Genomic DNA, 24,221 nt, shown 5'->3' with positions numbered 1-24,221 from the left:
TAGAAACAAGGCCATTTTAGTATGCACTTGAGACAGTCTGAGGTGAGAAACACTCGTAAGAAATAAGAAAACGCCTCTTGATTTGCACAAAGCCTTTTCTATAAAATCGTATTTCAATACAAACTGATTATTTATGCTTGTTTCCATCTTTGCCTTTCTATCTATATACATCTTTCTCCCTCCCTCACTCTTTCACATGGAGAAGGCAATGGCACCCCACTCCAGTACTCTTGCCTGGAAAATCCCATGGATGGAGGAGCCTGGTGGGCTGCAGTCCATGGGGTCGCTAAGAGTTGGGCACGACTGAGCGACTTCACTTTCACTTTTCACTTTCATGCATTGGAGAAGGAAATGGCAACCCACTCCAGTGTTCTTGCCTGGAGAATCCCAGGGACAGAGGAGCCTAGTGGGCTGCAGTCTATGGGGTCGCACAGAGTCGGACACGACTGAAGCGACTTAGCAGCAGCAGCAGCAACAGCACTCTTTCACACACACACACACACAAACACACACATCCTTCTCTCCCTCACTCTTTCTATTTTTCTCTCTCCTGTGTAGCAGCTTTTTCTCCTATTTGGATTAAAATAAGTTTTTCAATTTGCCTCTTTCTGCTACAATTTCTCTCCTTTTCCTAAGGATGTCTTCGGTTCAAAAGAAAGTCTCCTTGTTTTTTTGGAATAGCTGGAGCTCTGTGGCAGACAGCCTTTCTGTATGTTTCACATTTCAATTACAAAATTGCTTTCAGTGAATGAGCACACAGCTACCCCTAGTGGAAAAGCTGGAATTCAACATGACTTACTCCTACTCTGGTAGCTTAGTCAAGAATCTGCCAGCAATGCAGGAGATTAGGGTTCAATCCCTGGGTCAGGAAGATACTCTGGAGAAGGAAATGGCAACCCCCTCCTGTATGCTTGACTAGAACGTTCCATGGACAGAAGAGCCTGGCAGGCTACAGTCCTGGGACTGTACGGGATCTTTAATCAGACATGACTGAGCGACTGAACACACACACAGGATGGCACTGATCCATGGAAAGCGTTTACTAGTGTTTGCTGAATGAATGTGCAATTGAGCAAACAAGCCAGACTCGAAGCCAGGACTCCAGAGCAAGCTTTCTTTCCTCTGGACCTTGCTTCACTGGGGGCACAATTTAAGTTTCCATGGTTAAAGTAGCCTCACCCATACACACACACGCACATGCACACACACACACGCACACACTCAGTTCTTCAACTGGTGCTATCTAACCCCGATGAAGGAGACAAGCGCCCTGCTCTTGAAAGACTATCAGTCCACAAGAGAAGACCCCCTTTACAAAACAGGAGCAGATTAATTGCCATTTGGAAAGAAGACAGTTTTGTACTGAGTGGCCTCTAGAGGATGTGAGTTTGGTACTAAAGGTCTTGGGCAGTAAATATTGCCTTGTCTTGGGCCGGTGATATTTTTAGTTGAAGTTGTGCAAAATACCTTCTGTCACTGAACAAGGGGGTTGAAGCAGGATGGACTGCTGCACTTGTGGTTTATAACAAGGCAAAGTTAGACCACCCACCCCTTCCCACCCCACCTCCTGGAATCAGGGTAGTGAAGCTGACTTCTGTGGGCTTCACAGTCTTACCAAATGAAGAGCATGAACCAGATGAGCCTCCAAGTTTCCCTTCATGTTAGGAGCTGTGATTCTACTTGGCTTGAGATTAGGATACTGAGTACATACTGTGAATATCCCTGTCCCCGTGACCGTTTACTGCTCTTTTTGGCCCTCAGCAATGTTGTAGGGTTTGGATGGCTACCGTGGAGGCTTCTGAGGAAGGCTACTGTGCACCTTCCTCATCGTTAACATCAATCTTTCTGAATGTCCCAAAGAGAACCGACGTACTAACTGATGCTTCATCCAGAGCAGTGGACTGTCACCCTACAGCCACATTCCCAAGACTGCCCCTTTGCATTAGGACTTCTCATTCTCACTCTGAATTAATAATCCCTCCCATGTCTTAACCTTATCCCAGACTGGAGTAAACCAACACTAGTCAAGTTACCTCTGAGTTACTTCATGTGATTTCATACCTGTGCCCCTATAGAGTTTCTTCTGGGAATTAAGAGTGAAAAGAACACTTATCTCACAAAGGAAAGCATCAAAGGAATCAGAATCAAGTTTCTACTTTCTGTTTCACTGTTAGAGTCATAGATTTCCATCTTAGAACAATGGTAATCTAAAAATTTGGTTTAGAACTGAAATAGCATTGGATACTTGATGGGGAAAGATGATGGAAATGGGCCTTGCCTACTATAAGCTTCCCTTTACACTGAATTCATTACATAATTTTTACTTATCTTTGTATATATTTTAATAAATTCTTATTTATTAAATTATTAACAGGCTGCCATTGATACTCAGGTGGAGACAAAATAGCACAGTAGAAAGTTTCAATTTTTAGGTTTCTCCTTGTCTTCAGAGAACTAATACTAATATCCCTTTTTCCTTCCTCCATATGACAGCATTTCCTGAAATTTTACATGAATCAGAAACCAGTGTTTGTATCAACAGTTTTATGGACTTAGTACCTTAATTGATCGAGTCACGTGATCAGTAAAATAAAGGTTTCTTGATAGCCAGTCTAAGGCCAGGCTCGCAGAAGCCCCCAAACTTGACAGAGGAGCAAACACTGTCCTGTTGGTTCCGTCTGTCTTCACTCTGTGAATTTCACCCTAGTGAGAAAGACAAGGAGTGGTGAGCTGTTTCAAGGCCACAGCTTCTTCACTGCAGTTGCTTTAAGATACTTCATGCATGGAAGAAATGCAAAATGCCAGGGCCACTGGGTGGGCTCACTGGGTAAAACACCAATGCCAGCAGCACTGAATCATTCATGTTCTCCCTGCCCCTTCCCCATTCTCACAGGTTTCTTCCCTAATAGGTAAAGAAAGAGTCCCAGTGGGAAGGAAGTTGGAGGAATGTTCTCTTTTCTCCTAAAGACAAAGATTCTGAGTGAAGGCCACAGCAGCCACATCAGATGTTTTCCTGAAATTCCCTTAGGGAATTATTGCCTTTGGTCTTAACTGAAGATCATTCTTATGTTAGTCTAATATCTTCCACTAGATTAAAGCTCAAGAGCAAACTTGGTTACTGCTTCCTCTTGGCATGTACTCTGCAGTTGGAAGCAGCCAGTTCACTGCAGGAAAGTAGTAGTCACTTAATACTTGATGAATGAATAAATGCACCCAAGGGCTTAAACGTGTTTATTATTGGGTCTTTGCTCCAGGCCAACTTCCCATTGACATCCCTCACTGAATTAAAAAAGGCTTAGCGTTGAACTAATTTCTGTCTGGGTCATTCCCACCCCGACCCCCGCAAGCAAAAATGTAAGAAGGCCTCCGTGAAGGTAGGCTCTTCAAGAACAAGCTACATACTTGGAATGTTATTCGAAACTTACTGGATTTTCAAGCCAATAGATGAACTGCTCTGAATAATCAACTGCAACATCATAACCATTGCGTATCCCTGATATGGGCACCATCCCATCAAAGGTCTTCACGTCAGGATTAAGGGAAATTCCAAAAATTATACTGTTTCTTACAACTATTAGGAATGCTTGATCATCTGTGAAAATAACAGAATATCACTCAAAATTATATCCCAGATATTTAGACTAACAGAAGGCAAAGGATTATTACCATCTGATAGGATAAAATGCCACTGAAGGAACATGGCAATAATTATAATGCATGATAGATATTTCACCAGAAAATTCAGGGTTTTCCATTGGGTTTCAGTGGGTTGTTGGGTCACCAGACCACCAATTTCACATACGAGACTTCTGGAATCACCCAAGGTAGATCAGCATTTACCTTACACTTCATTAATTCCTTACTCACACTGCTAATCCATGTTTGGATAGTCACAGACAAGAAGTTCTCCCATTTCTAGATGCAGAATGACTCAGGCAAGAGAGAGTTGGATTTTCACATTTTGGGGCAAAAGAAAATTTGTAGTCTCTTCTTGGTGAATGGCAGTTCATTAGTTTTAAGTATTTTTAGAAAATAACACCACAAAGTGTTGCCTAGTGTTTATGAAAGGGTCTAATTACTAAGTAAATCTAATTTATAATTGCACCAACTGTTATTTGACTAATGTCTATCTTCTGCATTAGATTCTAACTCCCAAAGGGCAGTGACCCCGTCCAATTTACTCACTATTATGTCCCCAGAGCTTGGAATAGTTGTCTAATAAATATTTGCTAACTGATTGACCCCATACATGAATAAATGGATGGACAGATAAGTAAATATGTAGAGTGTCTTCTGAAGTTCTCAAAAGTATCTATATATTGCAATTTAAACATCTTCATAATATCTTATTTAAACTATCACTTTATGTAGGCTCTTTAATAGATAATGAGGTCCTTTTTCAGAGATCATCTTCTCCAGACTATAGGCGCATTATGAAAAAACTAATAAAGTTCATGAGTGGGGTTTTATTATCATTCCTCTGCGAGAAAAGGAAAACTTTGAAATGTGAGTTTGTGTTATTAAGACATGTAAGATATATCACCTATTAAGACAAAGTATAAAATGATTAATTATTGCATAATCTTCATGGGCTAAAAATGGTGTTTGCATTATTTTGATTATTCCGGAAGCTTTGCATCTTCAGCAGGATTATTTTGACAATTTTTTCTTTACTTTCTTTTACATTCGATTAGCTTTTCCTTGTTCCTGGCATTTCCATTACTGAGAAATGAATTGACTCAATTGATTACCTAGTACAGATTTGAAATTTGCAACTCTTCTTGAAAAGTACTACAATGTATAGCATGTAGTCTTTCACAGCAACCAGCAATGCTGTTTTCAAAAGCAACTGAGGCCAAGGAGCCTCCCACAGCTATGCAACTCTTGCAGGAAACAATGCAATGGGATTAACTCCCAAACCTTGCCTCGCTCAGCTGCTTTTCCTCTTTTCTGAACAACTGCAATAAATCAAAATAGCCATCCCCATTTATTGAGAATACATGCTACACAATATGCAGCAAACAAATACTTGTTCATTGAATTTCTCTCCTTAAAGCCTTTTGTTGTTGTTGCAAAATAACCAAGGTCACTTGGACTCTAAAACCTATGTTCTTAATCACTATTCTGCAAAAAGTACATGCTGGGTACTATTTATTGAATATCAAATCACTCCTGAATTCATTTGATTTAAATACAGAAATTAAAAATTATGAGTTTCAAATGTACCCTGAAATTATTCTGAGATCATATTTAATGATTAATTAATTATATATTATAAATGCTCATTGGTTCAGAGAAATAAGAAATATTTCTCAATTTCACAGGGGAATTTTTACTTACTCAAAATCTGATTCTGCTCTTTTTTAGGGTAATTTTTCTTTTGCTTAATTGGAAGAATTGTTAACTAAAGCACTGTTTAAGGCTGAAAAATCTTCATCTCTTATCCATCAAACATGGGCCTCCCGGACTCCTCCTCTAATAAGCTCTTCCTCCAGTGCTACTCCTTCAGCCAATTCTCCTCCCTAGGGATAGGTCTCAGGACCTCCATCTGTTCACTGCATTTGAGAGGGTTTACAACCAATGAACATTTGCGGGCCATAGATTAGAGGTGGGGTATCATTTAACGCTGCACTGGCAGAAGTGACCACCAAAACAGCAGGTGGCATAGGAAGGTGCATGAAAAGTGCTCTGTGGCAAAGAAAAAAGGACTAATTTTATAACTCTACACATCAGTAAAGGCATAAACATGTGAAAAATACATGAATGGAAAATAAAAAATGATATTGAAAGGTTTGTCATCCATTCAACATTCACTGAGTGATGCTGTGTGCCATGGGCATATACGAAGGGATCAGGTTTATCCTCAAGGAACTGAGAATCTGGGGGGCCAGACAAAGAATATGGACCATGGCCATGAAAGAGTAGGCACAGCAGCATCTAGGGTTGGCTGGAAAGGAGATCAGGAGAAATGAAAATTTCTTCATTTTTATTTTTCATGTCATTATCTTATTAAGAATTAAGATTAGTGTTAGCAGAGCAAAGAAGTGAAAAGACAACAGTCGTGAATGAAAAATTTATGTTGTCATTAAGAGGTGGCATTTATGACTCCCAAGCATAGCTCCTCCCAGAGTCAGACCTTATACAACCCTATTTTGGATGTGCAGCTCTTAATATTAGGGGGTGCTGGGAAGATGGTTTGAGTTTGGGGGGCTTTTTGGCACTTGAAGAACATATTTGATAAACAAGAAAAAAACTATTTCATACAGAGAAAGCTCTCCCATTAAAATTTTATAACATAAAATTAGGAAAAAATAGAAATACTCCCTAATCTGCCTTCCCAACAGTAAGCACTATTGACATTTGTGTATCCTGTCCTCCAGATTTTTTTAATGCATGCTTTTATGAATACATAGCCAATATTAAACAATCTGTGCTTTTTCACCTAATCTTATACAAGAACTTTCAAAGATATTCTAGACACTGTACAGACAAAATTTTAAAGGTGATCAAATATTTAAATAAACTGTTTTCATCTATGAATGTTGTCTTCTAAGCTTCTTGTTGAAAAAAAGCAATTTTTTTTTTTTTTAGTTCACATATATTAGGACTCAGTAACCCAACCGATGCTCAGAAGCCTGTTGGAAAATGTTGAAAAAGTTCCACCTCAGTAAAAATCAGTCCATGGGAAACCACTAGTGGAATTATTTGTGAAATAAAAAAAGGTATTTTTTTAGGGTTGACACTTATCAATCACTATCAGATAGAAACGTAGATGACACCAATCCCCAACGCACAGTTCAACAATCTTTGTGTGGTGAAAGAATGTTTTGTACAAAGAATGTCTATAGCCCCGTTTAATCTTCTGCTGAAAGACTCTGAGGACACAGTAAATTAAACAATGTCAACAAGGATTAGGTTCATAATAAATCTCTGAAGAAACACTGCAAATGCCAATCCCTTTGTAAGCATTACCAATAATTAAAATCTTTCATCACAAAAGTATCACTGCAAAATATTACATGCTGATGGAATTCAATGTTCAGTAACCCTGCATCTGTATAACCTGTAAATGCCATAAATTTCCTGGATTCAGGAATATATTTTCCTTTTGAAAACTAAATTTTCCTCTAGAATTAAGACTACTTTTCTCTTAATTTAGGAATTTTTCACCATTAAACATTTACTTTTAACTTGTCCACAGCCATTTTTATCAGGATGAAAATATGTTTACTCCTTTTCACTGAGTAATGAAAGAAACTTGCTTATACTACCTCTTTAGATTTTTAAGCAAAGGCAAATGATTTCTTAGAAATTCCCTTTGTGGATTGACTCTATCTTATCCTTCCTTTCTTGATCCCTAAAGTACTTAGTATAATACTCACATACTCTTCAATCAACCCAGGAAGATATCTAGGATGAGATGAAGAATAAATTGCTGAAATAATCACTCAAAGTATTTCATACAAAGAAAAGTTTCATTTTTAGAGCACCATAAAATAGTAAATAATAAAGGGACTGAAACTGGAGTCAGAACACCCATACTGTAACACTCTTTATTTACTACTGGTTATGAGAATAAAAAATGAAATAGGAGGCACTTTCCTTGTGGTCCAAGGTTAAGACTCCACATGCTCAATGCAGGAGTCCAGGTCTGATCCCAGGTCAGGAAACTAGATCCCACATGCCATGCAACTATGAGTTCACATGCTGCAGAGTTCACAACTAAAAAATCCCACGTGCCACAACTAGACCCAGTACAGCCAAACAAATAAATAAAAATAAATATTTTTAAAAATGAGATAAGTAACCTAAAAATGAAACTATCCACAAATACACATAATTTTTATTTCTAAATGCAGAATTTGGAACTTCCCATTATCACAGCTTGACTGCCTATAACCAGGTAAGAAAAAATGTGAGGTTAAAAAATGCTGAACCACAGGCACACATAATATTGGCTCCATATATAGAAACTATATTTCAATTACAACTCATTTGTAATGGAGTTTCTGTATATGGTTGATTGTAAATCAGTTTTTGTTTATGGTGCTCAATTAACTCACCCCATACGGCACACACCCCACAGATATCTGCTGATCAGAGGAAACATCACACACACTCGCCATCACCAAGTGCTTTAGAGTTCGATGTCAAGTTCCACCTTCAGAGCGTACTTAAAGGACATACTCTACCTCTCACGCAAGTCACAGAATCACGAGCAAGAGTCCACCCAGAAGGACAAGCACAGGAGTAAAGGCTCTTTGAGGAAAGCAGGCACAGATGGCTGCATCGGGTATAGCTGCACGGATTTGAGGCTGTAATACAAAGAGAAGAAAACAGGGTGAATGGAAAACTGCCCACATTAAAGTGAACAGAATGCATATAATCAAATATTAATCAGCCACCAAAAAAGAAGAAAATACTCCATTTGCAACAACATAGACAGACCTGAAGGGTATAATGATATCACTTTCATATGAAATCTAAATCAAAAAATAAAAAACAGATTGGTGCTTGCCAGACGCAGGGAACGCAAGGTAGCAAAAAGTGTGAAGGTGGTCAAAAGGTGGAAACTTCCAGTTACAACATAAAGAAGTCTTGTGGATGTAATGTACAGCATGAAGACTAAAGAGTTGATCCTAAAAGTTCTAATCACAGAAAAATATGTGGTGATGGATGTTCACTAATCTCACATTGATCGTTTCACAATATATATAAATATCCAATCATTATGTTGCACACCTAAAACAAATGCAATGTCATTTATCAATTACATCTTGATTAAAAAATTGTAATCCCAGAAGTCTCTGATATTTGGACACACAAATATTTTAGTTACCTTGGCTAGTTCGGTTTTTGCCCTTAACTACTTCACCCTTCCCTAACATCATCTTTCAACATAAGGTTCATAAGAGGCATAAGTGGGAAGAATGACTTACTCAAGGTCACAGACCAATCCAGTCTATAAATGGAGTATGAACAAACAGCCCCTGAGTAATCCAGAGCTTAGAAGTAGAAATTTGATGCTACATAAGATGTGTCTCCTTGGCTGACCCCAAAAAGATCTTTTTACATTAAATGAAACCAGGTTGTGTTCTCTATGTGACCTTATCTACTGTTGTGAAAGTTCTGGTTAGGTAATAATCTTTCTTTTTTTTATTGGTGACATCTTTCTGTTGTGTTTCTACTCCTTGAAGTAAAGAGACTTGGTGTGTATCCTGTGCTGATAGGATATTCTCTAGATCTTATATATTTTCATTACATACACTTTGTTAGATGCAGTAATCCATTTGTTCACTCAAAAACTAGTAAAGCCAAACAGGCTTTCAAGGTGGTGCTAGTGGTAAAGAACCCAACTGCCAATGCAGGAGACTGGGAATACTGTAAATATGAGGCCGTTATTGTAACAAAGGCAACCAGAACTAAACTCATAAACCGTGTGACTTTAGAATGTGAGAACAAAGAACAAAAGAATTATGAAAGAGAGAGCCGTTTTCGATAGGATGGTCAAGAGCCATCTGAGAGAATGAAGTCACAAAGGACCATCTGAGAGTAACAGAAGGAGCACCTCAGACAGAGATCTGGGCAAGGAGCATCCCAGGGCAGACGTTCAGAGATGGGAAGAAGCCGGATATGCTTCTGTACCGAAAGGAAGTCCAGGGAAGCCCCGTGTGGCAAGAGTAAGTGAGAGAAAAAAACCAGGGAGACTTTGAGTATGTAAACACATAAAAGATTTGTGTTTTCCATGATAAATAGAAATCATGGAAATACACTGTCCAAACAAATAGGTCTGCAAAATTATACATTTTACATTCCCAGAATCAATGTTTTCCAAGCTAGACCCAGAAAAGATATGCCTATCACGTACAAACTGGCTGTTTTGCAGGATGAACCACAACAATGCCAAGAGGCTGGTGAAGAGTCATCACCACTGACTGGTTCCCCCCATGCCACTTATTGGCTTTCATAACCTCATGAGTAGCACGATCGCTCCAGTACACAGTATCTTCAAAAAGACTTATGGAGTAAGGATGGCGCAGAATCTGTGAAGCAGAAGAGAACAATGAGACCTAGAAATAAAAACTAAGATGAACAAAGTAGGAAGGGATACCTACCCAAGAAGATGGTTTCCTTTAGCATTTAACTTAACAAAGACATAGCAAAATCCTTTCTCAAGAGACAGAAAAAAACATACTTCTTGACCTACATCCCACTGACAAATTAAAAATACTTTCATGGACCTGTGTCATTTAGCCTTCATCTTTACTCTGAAGGCTTCAAAAGCTCTTTAGTAAAATATACTTTTTCTTCATTTTCCCATTTAACTTGTGAAAATAAATTTCACCAGGATTTCCTGAATAAAAATACAAAATATGCAACAAACTATGATTTCATTGAGGAATTTACATATAATTAAATCATTATTTATGAGGAAACAACAGATTGGCATCAGCTAAATGACAGATCAACTAAATCACGCAAGCTATTAATCCTTCCTGGACCATGAACAGGAATAATGATTTTCTGTGAAAAAAGATGGACCGGCCCTCCTTCCTGTTGATATTTTCTGGATGTCTACGACACAGAAGTGAATTTCTTACTTTTCTTTTACTCCATATGCTTCCTACTAAACCATGATCTTACTTTAATTTCCTTTCTTTGCTACCAACTTACCAAATCACTGGCTATCACCTGCCTCCGATTGCTTCCATCGTAGTGACAGAAGTCTAGGTAATCAAGATAGCCATCCATGAAATAGAGTAGCCTGTTGGGGTAGTCAAGAGCTAATCCATTGGGCCAGTAGATCTTCTCCTGCACAATGATGGTGCGCTGACTGCCATCCATGCTAGCTCGCTCAATGCGAGGGTGACTGCCCCAGTCAGACCAGAACATCACACGGTCACTGTGGAAAGAAACGACTTACCAGTTGGACAGGACACATTTCTACATGGAAAATAACTGTCATTTTAAATAATAGAATATCATGTTTATGCTCTGCTTAAAATAACACATCTCCAGTTCAGAATATATGCAAGAGCTTACTATGTCAAAAAGCAAAACTGCAATCATAATGCAAACAAGCCATCTGGGTGTTTTTATAACGTTCATAAAACAAGCAGTACAGTGTGACACACTGAAATGTCTCAATGCTGATTTGTGCTTCTGTACAATCCATATACAGTTGATCTAGAAAAGTCCATCTGTCCTTGTTTATCTACCCTGTCATTTTTAAGAAAGTCTTTATTCATCATCAGATTCATCATAAATTTCACTACTGTGTAATACTTTATAATATCTAGCACATCTGCACTGCATTGAACATAATTTGCCTAACTCATCTTCCTGCAGAAGACAATCTAATGCACGATACTGGATGCTTGGGGCTGGTGCACTGGGACGACCCAGAGTGATGGTATGGGGAGGGAGGAGGGAGGAGGGTTCAGGATGGGGAACACATGTATACCTGTGGCAGATTCATTTTGATATATGGCAAAACCAATACAATATTGTAAAGTTAAATAAAATAAAATTAAAAAAAAAAAAAAAAAGAAGACAATCTAAGGAAATTCAAGGAAAGAAGCCCTCAAAGATTTCTAAGCATGAGAGAATTTCTTCTTTCCTTTAGGGCCAGGAGGAAAAAAATCTCCTTACATGACCTAAAAGGAAGTTGTAATAAACAATATGAAACTAAAGCAAGAAAATCTGGCTTTTTGCAGTATAAATATGAAGTGTTTTACTGCATGCATTTGTTAGAGACTTCATCATATACTTGAAAGCTAAAAAGTAACATGATCTTTAAGTGAACAATTAATTGCTCTTGTGTACTTTATGAAGAGGACTATTCGGATAAAGGAAGACAGCAACAACTAGCTGTATGGCTAACATTTATATAGAGATGTCTAAACAAGGGATCATTTAAAATATTGTGATATGAGTATTAGCCACATCACGTTACTGTTATTTCTTCTCATACAATGTTAAGGCAACATGATATTTAAGGAAAAAAAATGTCTTACGTAGCTCTGGGATCTACTGCTAGTCCCCCTAGATTTGTTATGTTTTCACTAATCAGCACAGTCTTGTGGCTCCCATCCAGTTTCGCGACGTCAATTGTTCGCAGGGAAATGTCTGTCCAGTAAAGATTGCGTCCTATCCAATCTACTGCAATACTTCCAGTCATGCTGACACCACTGTCAAGTATCTAAAGATGAAAGTGAATAATAAGTGAACTCTCAAGAAATAATCCAAACATAGAAATAAAATGAAAATTGAGACTAAGGTATCATCTAACTTGTCCTATGCTCTCATGTAAGGACTAGAAAATGTGGTCTTCCCATGTATAAACAGTAGGGTTTTCTAGGGAAAATCTACAAGATTGTATAGAATTGAATACTCTATTGTTGGATTAGTGTGGAGTTTTGATTTCAGAATTTTTTCAGTTAAATAAAAACTGTATCCATTTGCTAAGTTGGCCACCCTATGAAACTTTACAGTGTTCTCATGGCAAAAGTAATGCTTTTATTGATTGAGAGCCAACAATTACAAAATAAAGTTCTAAGGGGCAGGGGAAACATAACCACCAAGGATGAAGAAATTGAAACTCTGGGATACTGATCAAGAAACACAACTGAATTAAAGCTAAGAAAAGCAACTTCAACTACAAGGTCCTATTGTATAGCACAGGGAACTATATTCACTATCCTATATAATAAACCAGATAGAAAAGAAATAATAAATTTTAAAAATATTTTAAAAGACAAAAGAAAGAAAAGCAACCTCCCCTGTGTCTCGTTTTTTATCCACTAGGAAAAAAAAAAATGCAGAGGGGACTTCCAAGATGCAATGAGGTCTCTGTATCGTATAACCTGGTATTCAGATTCAAGTCTCTCCCTTCAGATCCCATTAGATAGGAGTTAGGAACATCCAGGGCTTTTAAGTATGGATGGCCCAGAGGGAGACATGAGAACCACTTAAGATAGGGTAGGACCTTCTCTCACTGGTGATTAACAGCAAATAGACCTGAGACTGGGGAACTAGTCAGATCAAAGGCCAGTAGATATGTACTTATGTACTTACTAGTTTTTTATCTGTTCCATTTTGAAACGCACTCCAGATTTTACCCTGAGTTCCATCAGACCAAAAGATACGACCACTGACTGAATCAAAATCAACAGCCACAATGTGAGAACCATGTTGGATAACTGGGTAGACAAAGTACCCATTCTGGGTCATATTGCCAGCAACAAGCTGGCTCTGACTCGCCACCAGTAACAGAGTTTCAGATTCTGTCCAGGAAGAAAATACAAAGTGTCAATGATTATGGGAGAAACAACAATATTTGATGTAATACCTTTGATAACAGAAAGAAGATGCCATTCCAAACTAGAGTAATGGGGAAAAATAAACAAAAACTCCTATAAGAATGATGTTACCTTAATAGCTGATTTTCACAAGTACTGAAAGTAAGCTTTCAAAATGTCTTTCATCCTTGAATTACACTTCAGTGTTTATCTATCAACCTGGAGTGAACTATTCTTGCATTCTTCCTGTTTCTATAGTTACTTTTGTACTTGCTTATTTTGTACTCCGCATTCAGCTGTGGCAGAGATTTCTAATCATTCCCATGTCCTCTCTCTTCTTCCTTTTTAGTATTAAATTATGCCAACTTTTAGCACAGCACAGGGCCTAAGAGCTAGAGGCGTTTCTCCATTTCCATTTCAATTTGGAGAGACTATATAACTAAGTTTCCATCAATAAAATGCAAACACAAATGATGTGTCAAATTCCAGGGATCATCCTTAAAAGGAAGCTGCTCACCCCTTTCATACTTCCTGGGAGCTGGCAAACTCTGGAGCAAGATCACTGGATCCCTGGACGGAAGGCACACCAGCTTTTACCCCCGAACCCTCTACCCTCCAGACTCCTACCTGAAAAGAAGAAACTGCCTCTTTGGTTTTAGTATTATTTATTTATTATTATTATTTAAAGCAGCCACATCGATACCCTAACACATAGTACAAACACTTTCATGTCAGAGAAACTTAATTAATACTATGTGTGTGCTGTGTTCAGTCGTGTCCAACTCTTTGCCACCCCATGGACTGTAACCCGCCAGGCTCCTCTGCCCATGGAATTTGCCAGACAAGAATACTGGAGTGGGTTGCCATTTCCAATTCCAGGGGATCTTCCTGAGTCGGGTATTGAACCTACGTTTCTTACATCTACCTGCACTGGCAGGCAGATTCTTTACCACTGCACCCTCTGGGAAGCCCAGAATTAATACTGGTTGAATTTAATTCATCAGGCATTATACGAAGATGGTGTGTGGAGTATGCCTGTTAAACTAGCTGGAGTTAGCTCACTTTCATTACCTGTAGCTTTACAAGTCCTCCGATCAGCATCTAGCGTGTATTCTGAATCACACCAGCACCGGAAAGAACCTCTCATGTTGTAACAGTACTGGCTACAAAAGCCTGGAGTACGACATTCATCTATGTCTTCGCAGGTCTTAGAGTCATTGCCAAGCAGATATCCCAATGGACACTGGCATTGGGCCCCATAAGGCCCTTGAATACACTGGTGAGTACAACCACCATTGGAATCTGAGCAGCTATTCTGGTCTAGAATAAAGAAAAAGAAATCACGAAGGGGAAAAGTCAGCAATCTTTGCTTCTTTGGTTCACTCTGTTACATTACATGTCATACAGTCTCACGTCACCCTCAACACAATACCCAAGTCTGAGCTATGAGCAGAATCCACATGGATGAGGTCCATAGGCTGTCCAGTGCTCTGACTTGCCTAAGGATTTACCACCTTTCACATCCACTGGACTTGGACCACTTTCTTCACTACAACCTTCTAATATAACTCCATTTAGTGCAATGAAAGAAACGTGGAGGAAATACAAACTAAACATAAAGAAACATAACTGTCATTGGTAAAGCTTGCAAAGAGACCTAAATTACTTTCCATTTGTTTTCTTTCATTCTTATACCTACACAGATATGGAAGATAAGACTTTGACACTGAAGAACAGAGCTAAAAGGTTTACAAAGGGGAAAGAGAACTGAAAGACTAGAGGGCATAGATAAACTAACATACGATCATCCTTACTTTCAGGGCTAAAATGACTATGCCCGAGGCACCCAAGATAGTTATCTGCCTGTAGATGCAAATATCCTCTATTTCCATGTGTATTCTTATTTATAAGAGTCATGGTATGAAACATGTACCAGAAGGGGAAGTAAGTCTAAATGATTAGGACATTTTCAGCACAAATGCAATGCAAATAAAATCATAAGAACCTAAAATACTTTGCAGTCATACCTGGCTAGGGTTCATCTGAGAGTGAGCATCGATTAAAGAGCAAAGAAAGAAAGGACAGTAATTAGGATGATATGCCAATCACAGGATTTTAATCACAGCAAACACAAATCCCTGGACTTTATTCATTTTGTGGCAAGTTCTGATTGAAATTAGGAAATATGAAAGTTAGAAAAACTTATGAGCGCATTATCCAACAGAACCAAATTTAATTTGATGATCTAATGAAGTAAAAACACAGAACCGGGTGCAAAGGATTAAATGATAAATACTACCCAGTGATGATTTATTTGAATTCCATGAGGGCTATCCCTACACAGGTTGAAATTCAGAGAACTGAGATTCCTTCCTCAACAACTACATGGTGATTGTGACAATGACGACACGCAGCTGGCCCCTGCTCAGGATGAGTTCATGGCCAGTAAACTGTGGTCAGGAGACTTACTGCAAAGTGGGGACTCATCTGTCCCACCGGGGCAGTCAGAGACACCATCACACACTGCACTCAGATTCACACAGATGCTATGGCCGGGGCATTGCCACTGCCAACTGGGACACTGAAAAGGCTGAGTAGGGCAGTCCTTCTCATCGCTCATGTCTCCGCAATCATTGTCCCCATCACAGAGCCAATTTCTATAGATGCAGTTTCCATTCTGACAGACGAAATGAGAAGGATGGCAGGTTTTGGGGGGACAGCCATTGTGCTCATCAGATCCCTGGAGGCAGTCCTCATGCCCATCACACTCCCAGGTCTTCGGAATGCAGATCCCATCTTCTTGGCACTGGAATTCATCTTGGTGGCACATACCAGGAGGCCTGGTTGCTAAGAGAACAGCATGGGGAAAATGCGTTTGTAAATGTGATCCATAATCCCTTTTATATAACTCCTAGGTTCAGAAGAAATCACTTTGGATCAATGGTGAGTTTCTAATAATGATTATGACAAATATTAATTTTAGATGTAATATTAACATGTAAAATGATTGTCTTCTCTGTCTGATCTGATTAATGGATCTGATAACAAAGAAACGGATGTACAATGGATAGAAGTCCCTGAGTCAAAAGAAAATTATATTTCCTGTGTTTCTAACTTTGGATTAAATAATAAAGAATCATCAGAGAATTTAATAGAGGTTAAACAGCTATGGTGACATGGAATTCATGTATTTCATATATTTGGATGTTATCACTTTCCCTCAAATGAATTATACTAAATGAAGCCAAGTACGAAGTCAAGAAATACCTGGAGTAACATGCAAATTGGAGAAGGAAATGGCAACCCACTCCAGTACTCTTGCCTGGAAAATCCCATGGACGGAGGAGCCTGGTAGGCTACAGTCCATGGGGTCGCAAAAAGTCAGACACGACTGAGTGACTTCACTTTCACTTTTCACTTTCATGCATTGGAGAAGGAAATGGCAACCCACTCCAGTGTTCTTGCCTGGAGAATCCCAGGGACGGGAGAGCCTGGTGGGCTGCCATCTATGGGGTCGCACAGAGTCGGACACAACTGAAGCAACTTAGCAGCAGCAGCAGCCAGGAGTTGATGATGGACAGGGAGGCCTGGCATGCTGCGGTTCATGGGGTCGCAAAGAATTGGACATGACTGAGTGACTGAACTGATGATGATGAAGCCAAGATGACTGTAAATCTTCCATTCTTTGCAAACTTTCCGCTATTCACCAAGCAGTTCTTATAGATTACTTGCCTATTTCACAGGAGTAAACCCAAACTCTCTCCCAGGGACCTTGTAAGGTAATAGAAAGCCAGAGGCAATGGCACTTTAACCTCAGACCACCAGAGAAGAATTCTATGTTTTCAATGTGAAACAGAAACTTTGGTGATTAAGAATTTCTGGGTGTTGTACACACTTATAATTTATATTTTCTTTTATCCATAGATTTAAACCATCCTTTTCTGATTGTTGTTGTTATAGTAGCTCAGTCATGTCCGACTCTTTGTGACCCCAGGGACTATAGCCCACCAGGCTCCACGGTCCACAGGATTCTCTACGCAAGAATAGTGGAGTGGGCTGCCCTTTCCTTCTCCAGGGATCTTCTGGACCCAGGGATCAAACCCTCATCTCCTGCATTGGCAGGTGGATTCTGTACCACTGAGCCATCAGGAAAACCCTCTTTTCTGATTAGGGAGGAGAATTGATAGAAACCTACTTTTTATGATCCAAAACACCAACATTCAAACAAATGACTACCTCACCTTGTTTAATATAAAAATGGCAATAACAAATCCTTTCCATTATTAGGTCTACAGCCTGTGAAGTTCATAGGTCCATCAGATTTATAGTCCATGAAGTCCTCCTTGAACCCTCAAAAAATTTCTTTTCTCGGAACCTTCAATGAATTTTATCTGTATCATTTCTACAAAGCCCTTATAACTACCTGCCTTGCTTTGTTTCTTACTTTCTATCAGACTCCCAGAACAAAGACCACAGAAACATGTTAGCAGATACTAAACAAATGATTTGCTTGATGTGACCTCCCTATTGAGACTTAAAAGAAACCATTAAAATATCTTTATATATGGCAAACCTCATTGAAACCCACTAATTTTGAATGCCGCAGGTAACACTGAAAAGCAAAATACCTGACAAATATTTAACCAACTCAAAAGACAATTTGAAAGTGCCCATTTATAACTACTTGATTCACAATTTATCCCTATTTGGTGATATTGATTTGATTTTCTTATACAATCAATACTGTGGTCCTTAGACAATGTTTTGTTCATTAGGCTGCCTTCCCTCTAGCTTATCTAAGAGAAAATCTGTGGGAAGAGCAATCCTGGTAAATAAGAAATGACCCCATCACCTGAAACATGCTAGGTATATGGTACTTACGACAATCTGTCTCATCAGAGTGGTCATCACAGTCAAAAACACCATCACAACGATATGTCTTGCTAATACACTGACCATTACTAACACATGTGAATTGAGAAGCAGTGCAGTTAATTACTGAAAATGAGAGAAAAATATTAGAAATTAAGCCAAGGAACAACTGAACATCAAAATTTTTCTAAACATCATGAATAAAAATAAACCATTGTTACAATAGCCAAGATAGGTAAGCAGCTTATTTGGCCATAAACAGAGGAATAGATAAAGAAAATATATATCTATATATAGATATATATAGATATAGATATACACACACAATGGAGCACCACTCAGCCATAAAAAAGAATGAAATTTTGCCATCTGCAACAACGTGGATGGACTTAGTCATACAGAGAAAGACAAATACCATATAATGTTACTTATATGTGGAATCTAAAAACTAAAACAAACTAATGAAAATAACCAAAAAGAAACAGACTCACAGACATAGAGAATAAGCAAGTGGTTAACAGTGAGCAGAAGGAAGGGGGCAGGGGTAAGATAGGGATAAGCTACAGGAATATATTACACAACAAAGGGAATATAGCTGATATTTTACAATTATAAATGATTTTAATCTTTGAATGTTAATTAGTATATTGTACACCTGAAACATATAAATCAGTTATGGACTTATAACCTCAATGGATTAATTAAGCAATTAGTTAATTAATTAAAAAAATAAAACAATGTACTTACCACAACCAATCTCATCAGACCCATCAGCACAGTCCTTGGTCCCATCACAGACAAAAGTTAGGGCAATACATCGGTGATCAGGGCAGTGAAACTGAGTAGGTGAACATGTCTGTGTATAATCTAATGTCATCCAAAAACAAAACCAAGTTAATAGTTTATTTCTTGTCCAATGTGTACCAGAGCCAAACTGTACAATGCTTAGGAAATACATAAATTATCTCAGTTGTATGTGTGCTCAAAATTCCTGCACATCAGGCAGATCGCCTTCTTGGAGAGAGGAACTGAAAACAGTTTCAGAGTCAGAAACTGTGAGGATACTTTGAAAAACAGACCATACGTAGAAGATAAGCATCATGGCCTTGCTTTGGACTACACCTCATGAATACTATAAAGTCCAAGACTCTTCTGCACAGCTAAGCAATGAAACCCAGCCCACAAAACAGGATGGCCTGTGGTCATGGAGCATGGTCCACATGATAACTGGATTTAACTGGATCATGATAACTGAATTTAATCCAAAGCCTAAGCAGAACTATCCTCAAAACCAGGACCCTAGCTGGCTGAAGAGACATAGCCTTAGGGTCAGAAGGGCTGCCTCCACGACTCAAAACAGGAATCATAATATAGTCTCACAGAATGTGAAAGCTAGATGGGATCTTAAAGCTTATCTAGTCCTGAAAAAAAGGGACTAGCCAAATCATGCAACCAAAACAGAACTTAGTCCGGGGAACTCTGCACCTGCTCTGTGCAGGTGGGTAAGATTAATGAAATTGAAATGTTCTTTGCCTTTTTATTCTATTGTCTTTTTGCCTGTATAAATAAAAAGAAAAACCAGTAGCTAAACATCTGGGTGTGTTTATATGATTTAGAAAGGGCAATTGTTTTAAATATCTGAACAGTTAGTTGTGGGATTTTTATTTTCCAGTTTCCATCGGGATATTAGTTAAATATCAAAGACAGTCCTTGTTTTGCTTCCATAGAAAATATTTAGCAAGACTTCCCATGTCTTTGCTTTTACAGCCTATTAATACACTGGTTGACAGATGGAATAGAAGTGGCTAAGATATAATGAAAATTATATGAGCATTCAAGGAAAGTACTCAAAGCCTACTCATGGTTCAAATCTATTTACTAGGCTGAGCAGCCAAGAGAAATCAGTTCAAAACTTACTGCATGACTTTTCATCTGATCCATCCTTACAATCATTATCTGTGTCACAGACCCAGCTCCTTGGGATACAGAAGTTATTGTCACAGGTGAATTGATCAGCACGGCAGGAAGTGGGTGCTCGAGTGGGGCAGTTCTGCTCATCGCTGCCATCCAGACAATCGTCCTCTCCGTCACAGCGCCACATTGAGGGAATGCAGTGTCCTTCGCGTTTACACTCAAATGCTAAAGGTGAACAGGTAGCATCTACAATAGAAACGAATTGGTCGTAAAGACATTGGTTTTTATAGCCTTTTAAATGAGATCTTACCTTTCAATGGGAGCATTATACAAAATGTGAAAGCCATCATCATTCGCTGACATTTATTTGGCAACTATTATTTACATATCTTTTTTCTCTCTGAATCCTCACAAGGATACTGCCAGGTACATATAATTATCTGCATTTTTACAGATGAGGAAATTGAGGCTTTGAGAGGCTTAGGCATCTGCCCAAGACCAAAGCTCTAGTTGTCACGACTGTAAGGCCCATCCTTTGCTTCTAAGCTATGCTTCCTCTCATCATATGGCTCATTTGAAATTGATAAAACATTTATGTAAAAATCTGCACTTTAAAAAAAGAACAGTGCAAAATAAAACTAAACAAAATAAACCTTTAGAAATTTCAAAAGTGTACAAATGAGCACTTTTATTTTCAAATGTCATTTCTCTTTCCTTTAATGTCTCCTTGATAGAAATTGCTGAGATTTTTTTAATCTTTCACAATAGTATTTATTATAAATTGGATTACCATCAAAAGATTATAAAGGTTAAAATCACCATTTCAGCCATAATCCATTTTTCACCTACAGGAGGAAAAAGGAATACAGTACATGAGATTTTCAAAATCTATTATTGCAAACACTTATTCCATGATACCATTCTCTCCAGTACTATAGATTAGATCCCATTTATTTGGGGTAGGAGAGGCCAAAATGCAGTGACTCTGCATGTCCATCCAATGTCAGAAAAAAATTTTATTGAGGATAGTCCAAATAATGCTAGAAATCATCTGTAACATTATCTATGAATAATATTCATTGTCTAGCTTTCTAAAAGCCTTTAGAGTACATATTCCTTTTTTCCTATAGGGATAACCTAAGCCTTTTTTTTAAAGTGCACCTCTCTCTATATATATATCACAGGACGTATCACTAATGTATAAGCTACTTACTAGATGTGGTACATTGAGCCTCATCACTGTTATCAAGACAGTCATCGAATCCATCACAGCGATACTGAAGGGGCACGCATCTGCCGTTGTGACAGGAGAAGGAAAGAGTGCCACACTGCTCCACCGGCGGCTCTCGGGAGGCATTCTCCACACAAGTCAAATGATCAGAAGCCAGACTCATTCCATAGGGGCAACCACACACCCGCTGGGAATTCGGCACTGGAAAGCAGAAGTGGCTGCAGTCGCCGTTTGGATTGGTGGGCCGGCTACAGGCATTAGACCCTGAAAAAGCAATGCCCCCAAACACGGCGGTTAAGCACAGTCCTTTTAGGTTGATCACAGGTTTGGTTTGTGACGAAAAATGAATGGGAAAGAATACTTGTCAGACCCACTATTAGAGACTGACTTCTTCTTGGAAAGGAACACGCCAAATGACACATTCAATTTAAATACAGAGAAGTGCCGAAACGTGTTTTTCCTCCCATATGCTTAAAGTAAGTAGAGTTGAATAGAAATTCTTACACATTAAAATTATCTCAGTGACAGGAAGATAAAGCTATCAGGATATTTATATAGTATATTTACTATACTATAAAGTTATAGTAAATAAGAAGTATTTAAAGGTAAAAGGAGCCACCATATTAAATACATCCATACAAACAACCTGGCAACATTACTCACCTGTCTGGACTCTAGAATCATATACTTTCGCACGCATCACAGAACCAACACCACTTCGGAGAATAATCGATTGTCCAGGATTGTATTTCCCGAATCGAATAATACCACGTCTCCAATCAGTAACATATATATAGTCTAAGAAGAAATATGGTGATAAGTTTACTTGCCACAGCTCACCTGGGAAAATGCAATATGTTTATAATGCTTCTTCTAAATGTGGGAAGCTTCTTTCATAAGTATCTGTTTAAATAAATATGTTTCTGTTTTCCATAACTTGTAATTCTAGAAATGACTCTTTAGAAGCTTATTTTTTTTTTCTTAAAGAAAAAATTTATTTGTTGACTTTTGAGCCTCTGAAGCTAAGGACCTTTAATAAAACAATAGAGTTGGAAGAATACTTCCTGACACAAGAGTGCTAGGGAATAAAAACAGTAGAAAGAGTTGCTAGCATAGATATCTGAGAGAGATCCTACCTAGAAGAAGCCTACATTATTAATAATAGTAGTGATTAGATTCAGGGAAGAATATTGGAATATGGAATATTGTGATGAAACTTAATAGCAATTGGCCTTAGACCTCTATGGGTAAAAATCTTTTTAATCTCAGGATTCTTTTATACAATATGAGATGATGCCTCAGGAGACTGAGTTCTTATCCTAGCTTGAGCACTAAACTGCTGAGTGATCGTCACTGTGTGGGGGCTCATGTTTCTAGTAAAATTAATCTCTAAGTTCTCTTCCAGGTCAAACATTTTATATCCCATGTTTAATGAGAACATTTTTTTTTTTAATTTGACTCTCAGATTTCAAAATGAGCTTTGAGAAGGCAAAGCATAGATATAGATAGTTCAAGAAGGAAATGTTAGTGTATGTTTAGGGATCAATAAAATTTATCCACATAAGTGTTCCTACACCTTAAAAGACAATAAAGCTCCACAAAGCTGAAAATGGAAGAGGCCATACAAGATTTTGAACATCAAAAATTCAATTGTGTTCATTTTACCTTAGATACTAAAGCAGGGAAATAAACGCATATTTCAATAGAGTTTTCCAAAGAAAAAAACAATAACCAACTAAAAATTCCAACTGACCAGAAAATGACTAAGATGTCACAAATTGTGTCATAAAATCAGTTTTCCTTATCTATGGTCTAATCAATGACTAATCCGTCATTGGACTTACTAAATCATATTTGGTCTGACTAGCAATCAAACTGCAAACCAGCAATGAAATAAAAACTGCATTTTTATTTAATTACAAAATATTCCAGCAAACAGCAGAGAAAATTTAACATGTTTATACTGTTCCTATGTGAGAACAAATAGGATGTGTCGGACAGCATTAGTAGAAAGGGAAAAAGAATGCACTGGCTGCATATTTATAACTGACTCAAAAATCTCACAAGAGCACTTAAAATATTTTAAAATAACATGCACTCCTCCACAGAAAACAGGGGGGAATATAGAATATATTTACTAGTTATTCATTCCATACTACATGTGTATGAGAAAGTCTTTGAATTATAGTCAGTGTCTACTTTTTTTAAAAGCAGTATGCCAATGATTCACAGTAGGAAATTTCAGGACTTCCCTGGTGGCTCAATGGAAAAGAATTCACCTGCAATGCAGGAGACGTGGGTTCAATCTCTGGGTCGGGAAGATCCCCTGGCAGAGGGCATGGCAACCCACTCCTGTATTCTTGCCTGGAGAATTCCATGGACAGAAGAGCCTGGCGGGCTAATAGTCCGTGGAGTCGCAAAGAGTCAGATACTTTGTAAGTCAAACTGAGTGACTTAGCACGCATGCAGGAAGTTTCAACTTGAAACACAACTAGCGTAAGTGTAGAGGCTTTGTTGGATCAAAAAATGGCACCTCTCTAACCAGATTAATTATGGTTTGTCAAGCAGAACCAGGGTAAGTTTTAGTTTCTCCTTACTCTCTTGGCCTGGTACAAACTACACAATCATTCACAGAAACCCTATTATCAAGACTAAACACACCACCTGTTTTGTGGTGCCGTGCTAGATTCTTATTCCCAGCAACCGAACCCACAAGAACATGCCTATACTCACAAGAGAGGAGATGGGAGGAAGAAAACAGATGCACTATTATATAGAAATGTCTCAAACAGAAAAACATTAATATTTCATCAACAAACAATGTTTTATTTAGACATAAGAGCACCATTTCATAAGTGACCAGTTTTTCTGGAATTATGAGATTGCCAAATGAGGATGAGTTT

The 24,221-nt window shown here is 38.3% G+C and overlaps 1 protein-coding gene across 2 annotated transcripts in view; it reads right to left on the bottom strand.

The window, feature by feature from the left end:
* Positions 1–24,221, bottom strand: part of LRP2 (LDL receptor related protein 2) — a 176,816-nt gene that overhangs the window by 68,978 nt on the left and 83,617 nt on the right. For both annotated transcript variants that reach the window (XM_070803716.1, XM_070803712.1), the window contains exons 20-33: positions 21,982–22,116; positions 21,301–21,582; positions 20,091–20,333; positions 18,921–19,040; positions 18,183–18,299; positions 15,771–16,148; positions 14,373–14,621; positions 13,078–13,286; positions 12,018–12,202; positions 10,675–10,903; positions 9,869–10,043; positions 8,193–8,315; positions 3,426–3,592; positions 2,560–2,703 (exon numbers count right to left, since the gene is read on the bottom strand). In XM_070803716.1, coding sequence (XP_070659817.1) covers positions 2,560–2,703; positions 3,426–3,592; positions 8,193–8,315; positions 9,869–10,043; positions 10,675–10,903; positions 12,018–12,202; positions 13,078–13,286; positions 14,373–14,621; positions 15,771–16,148; positions 18,183–18,299; positions 18,921–19,040; positions 20,091–20,333; positions 21,301–21,582; positions 21,982–22,116 — 2,756 coding nt within the window. The remainder of the gene's footprint in view (positions 1–2,559; positions 2,704–3,425; positions 3,593–8,192; positions 8,316–9,868; positions 10,044–10,674; positions 10,904–12,017; positions 12,203–13,077; positions 13,287–14,372; positions 14,622–15,770; positions 16,149–18,182; positions 18,300–18,920; positions 19,041–20,090; positions 20,334–21,300; positions 21,583–21,981; positions 22,117–24,221) is intronic.

Source organism: Bos indicus, chromosome 2, assembly GCF_029378745.1.
Source record: "Bos indicus isolate NIAB-ARS_2022 breed Sahiwal x Tharparkar chromosome 2, NIAB-ARS_B.indTharparkar_mat_pri_1.0, whole genome shotgun sequence".
Taxonomy (NCBI): domain Eukaryota; kingdom Metazoa; phylum Chordata; class Mammalia; order Artiodactyla; family Bovidae; genus Bos; species Bos indicus.
This window is presented reverse-complemented; position numbering and strand designations above follow the sequence as displayed.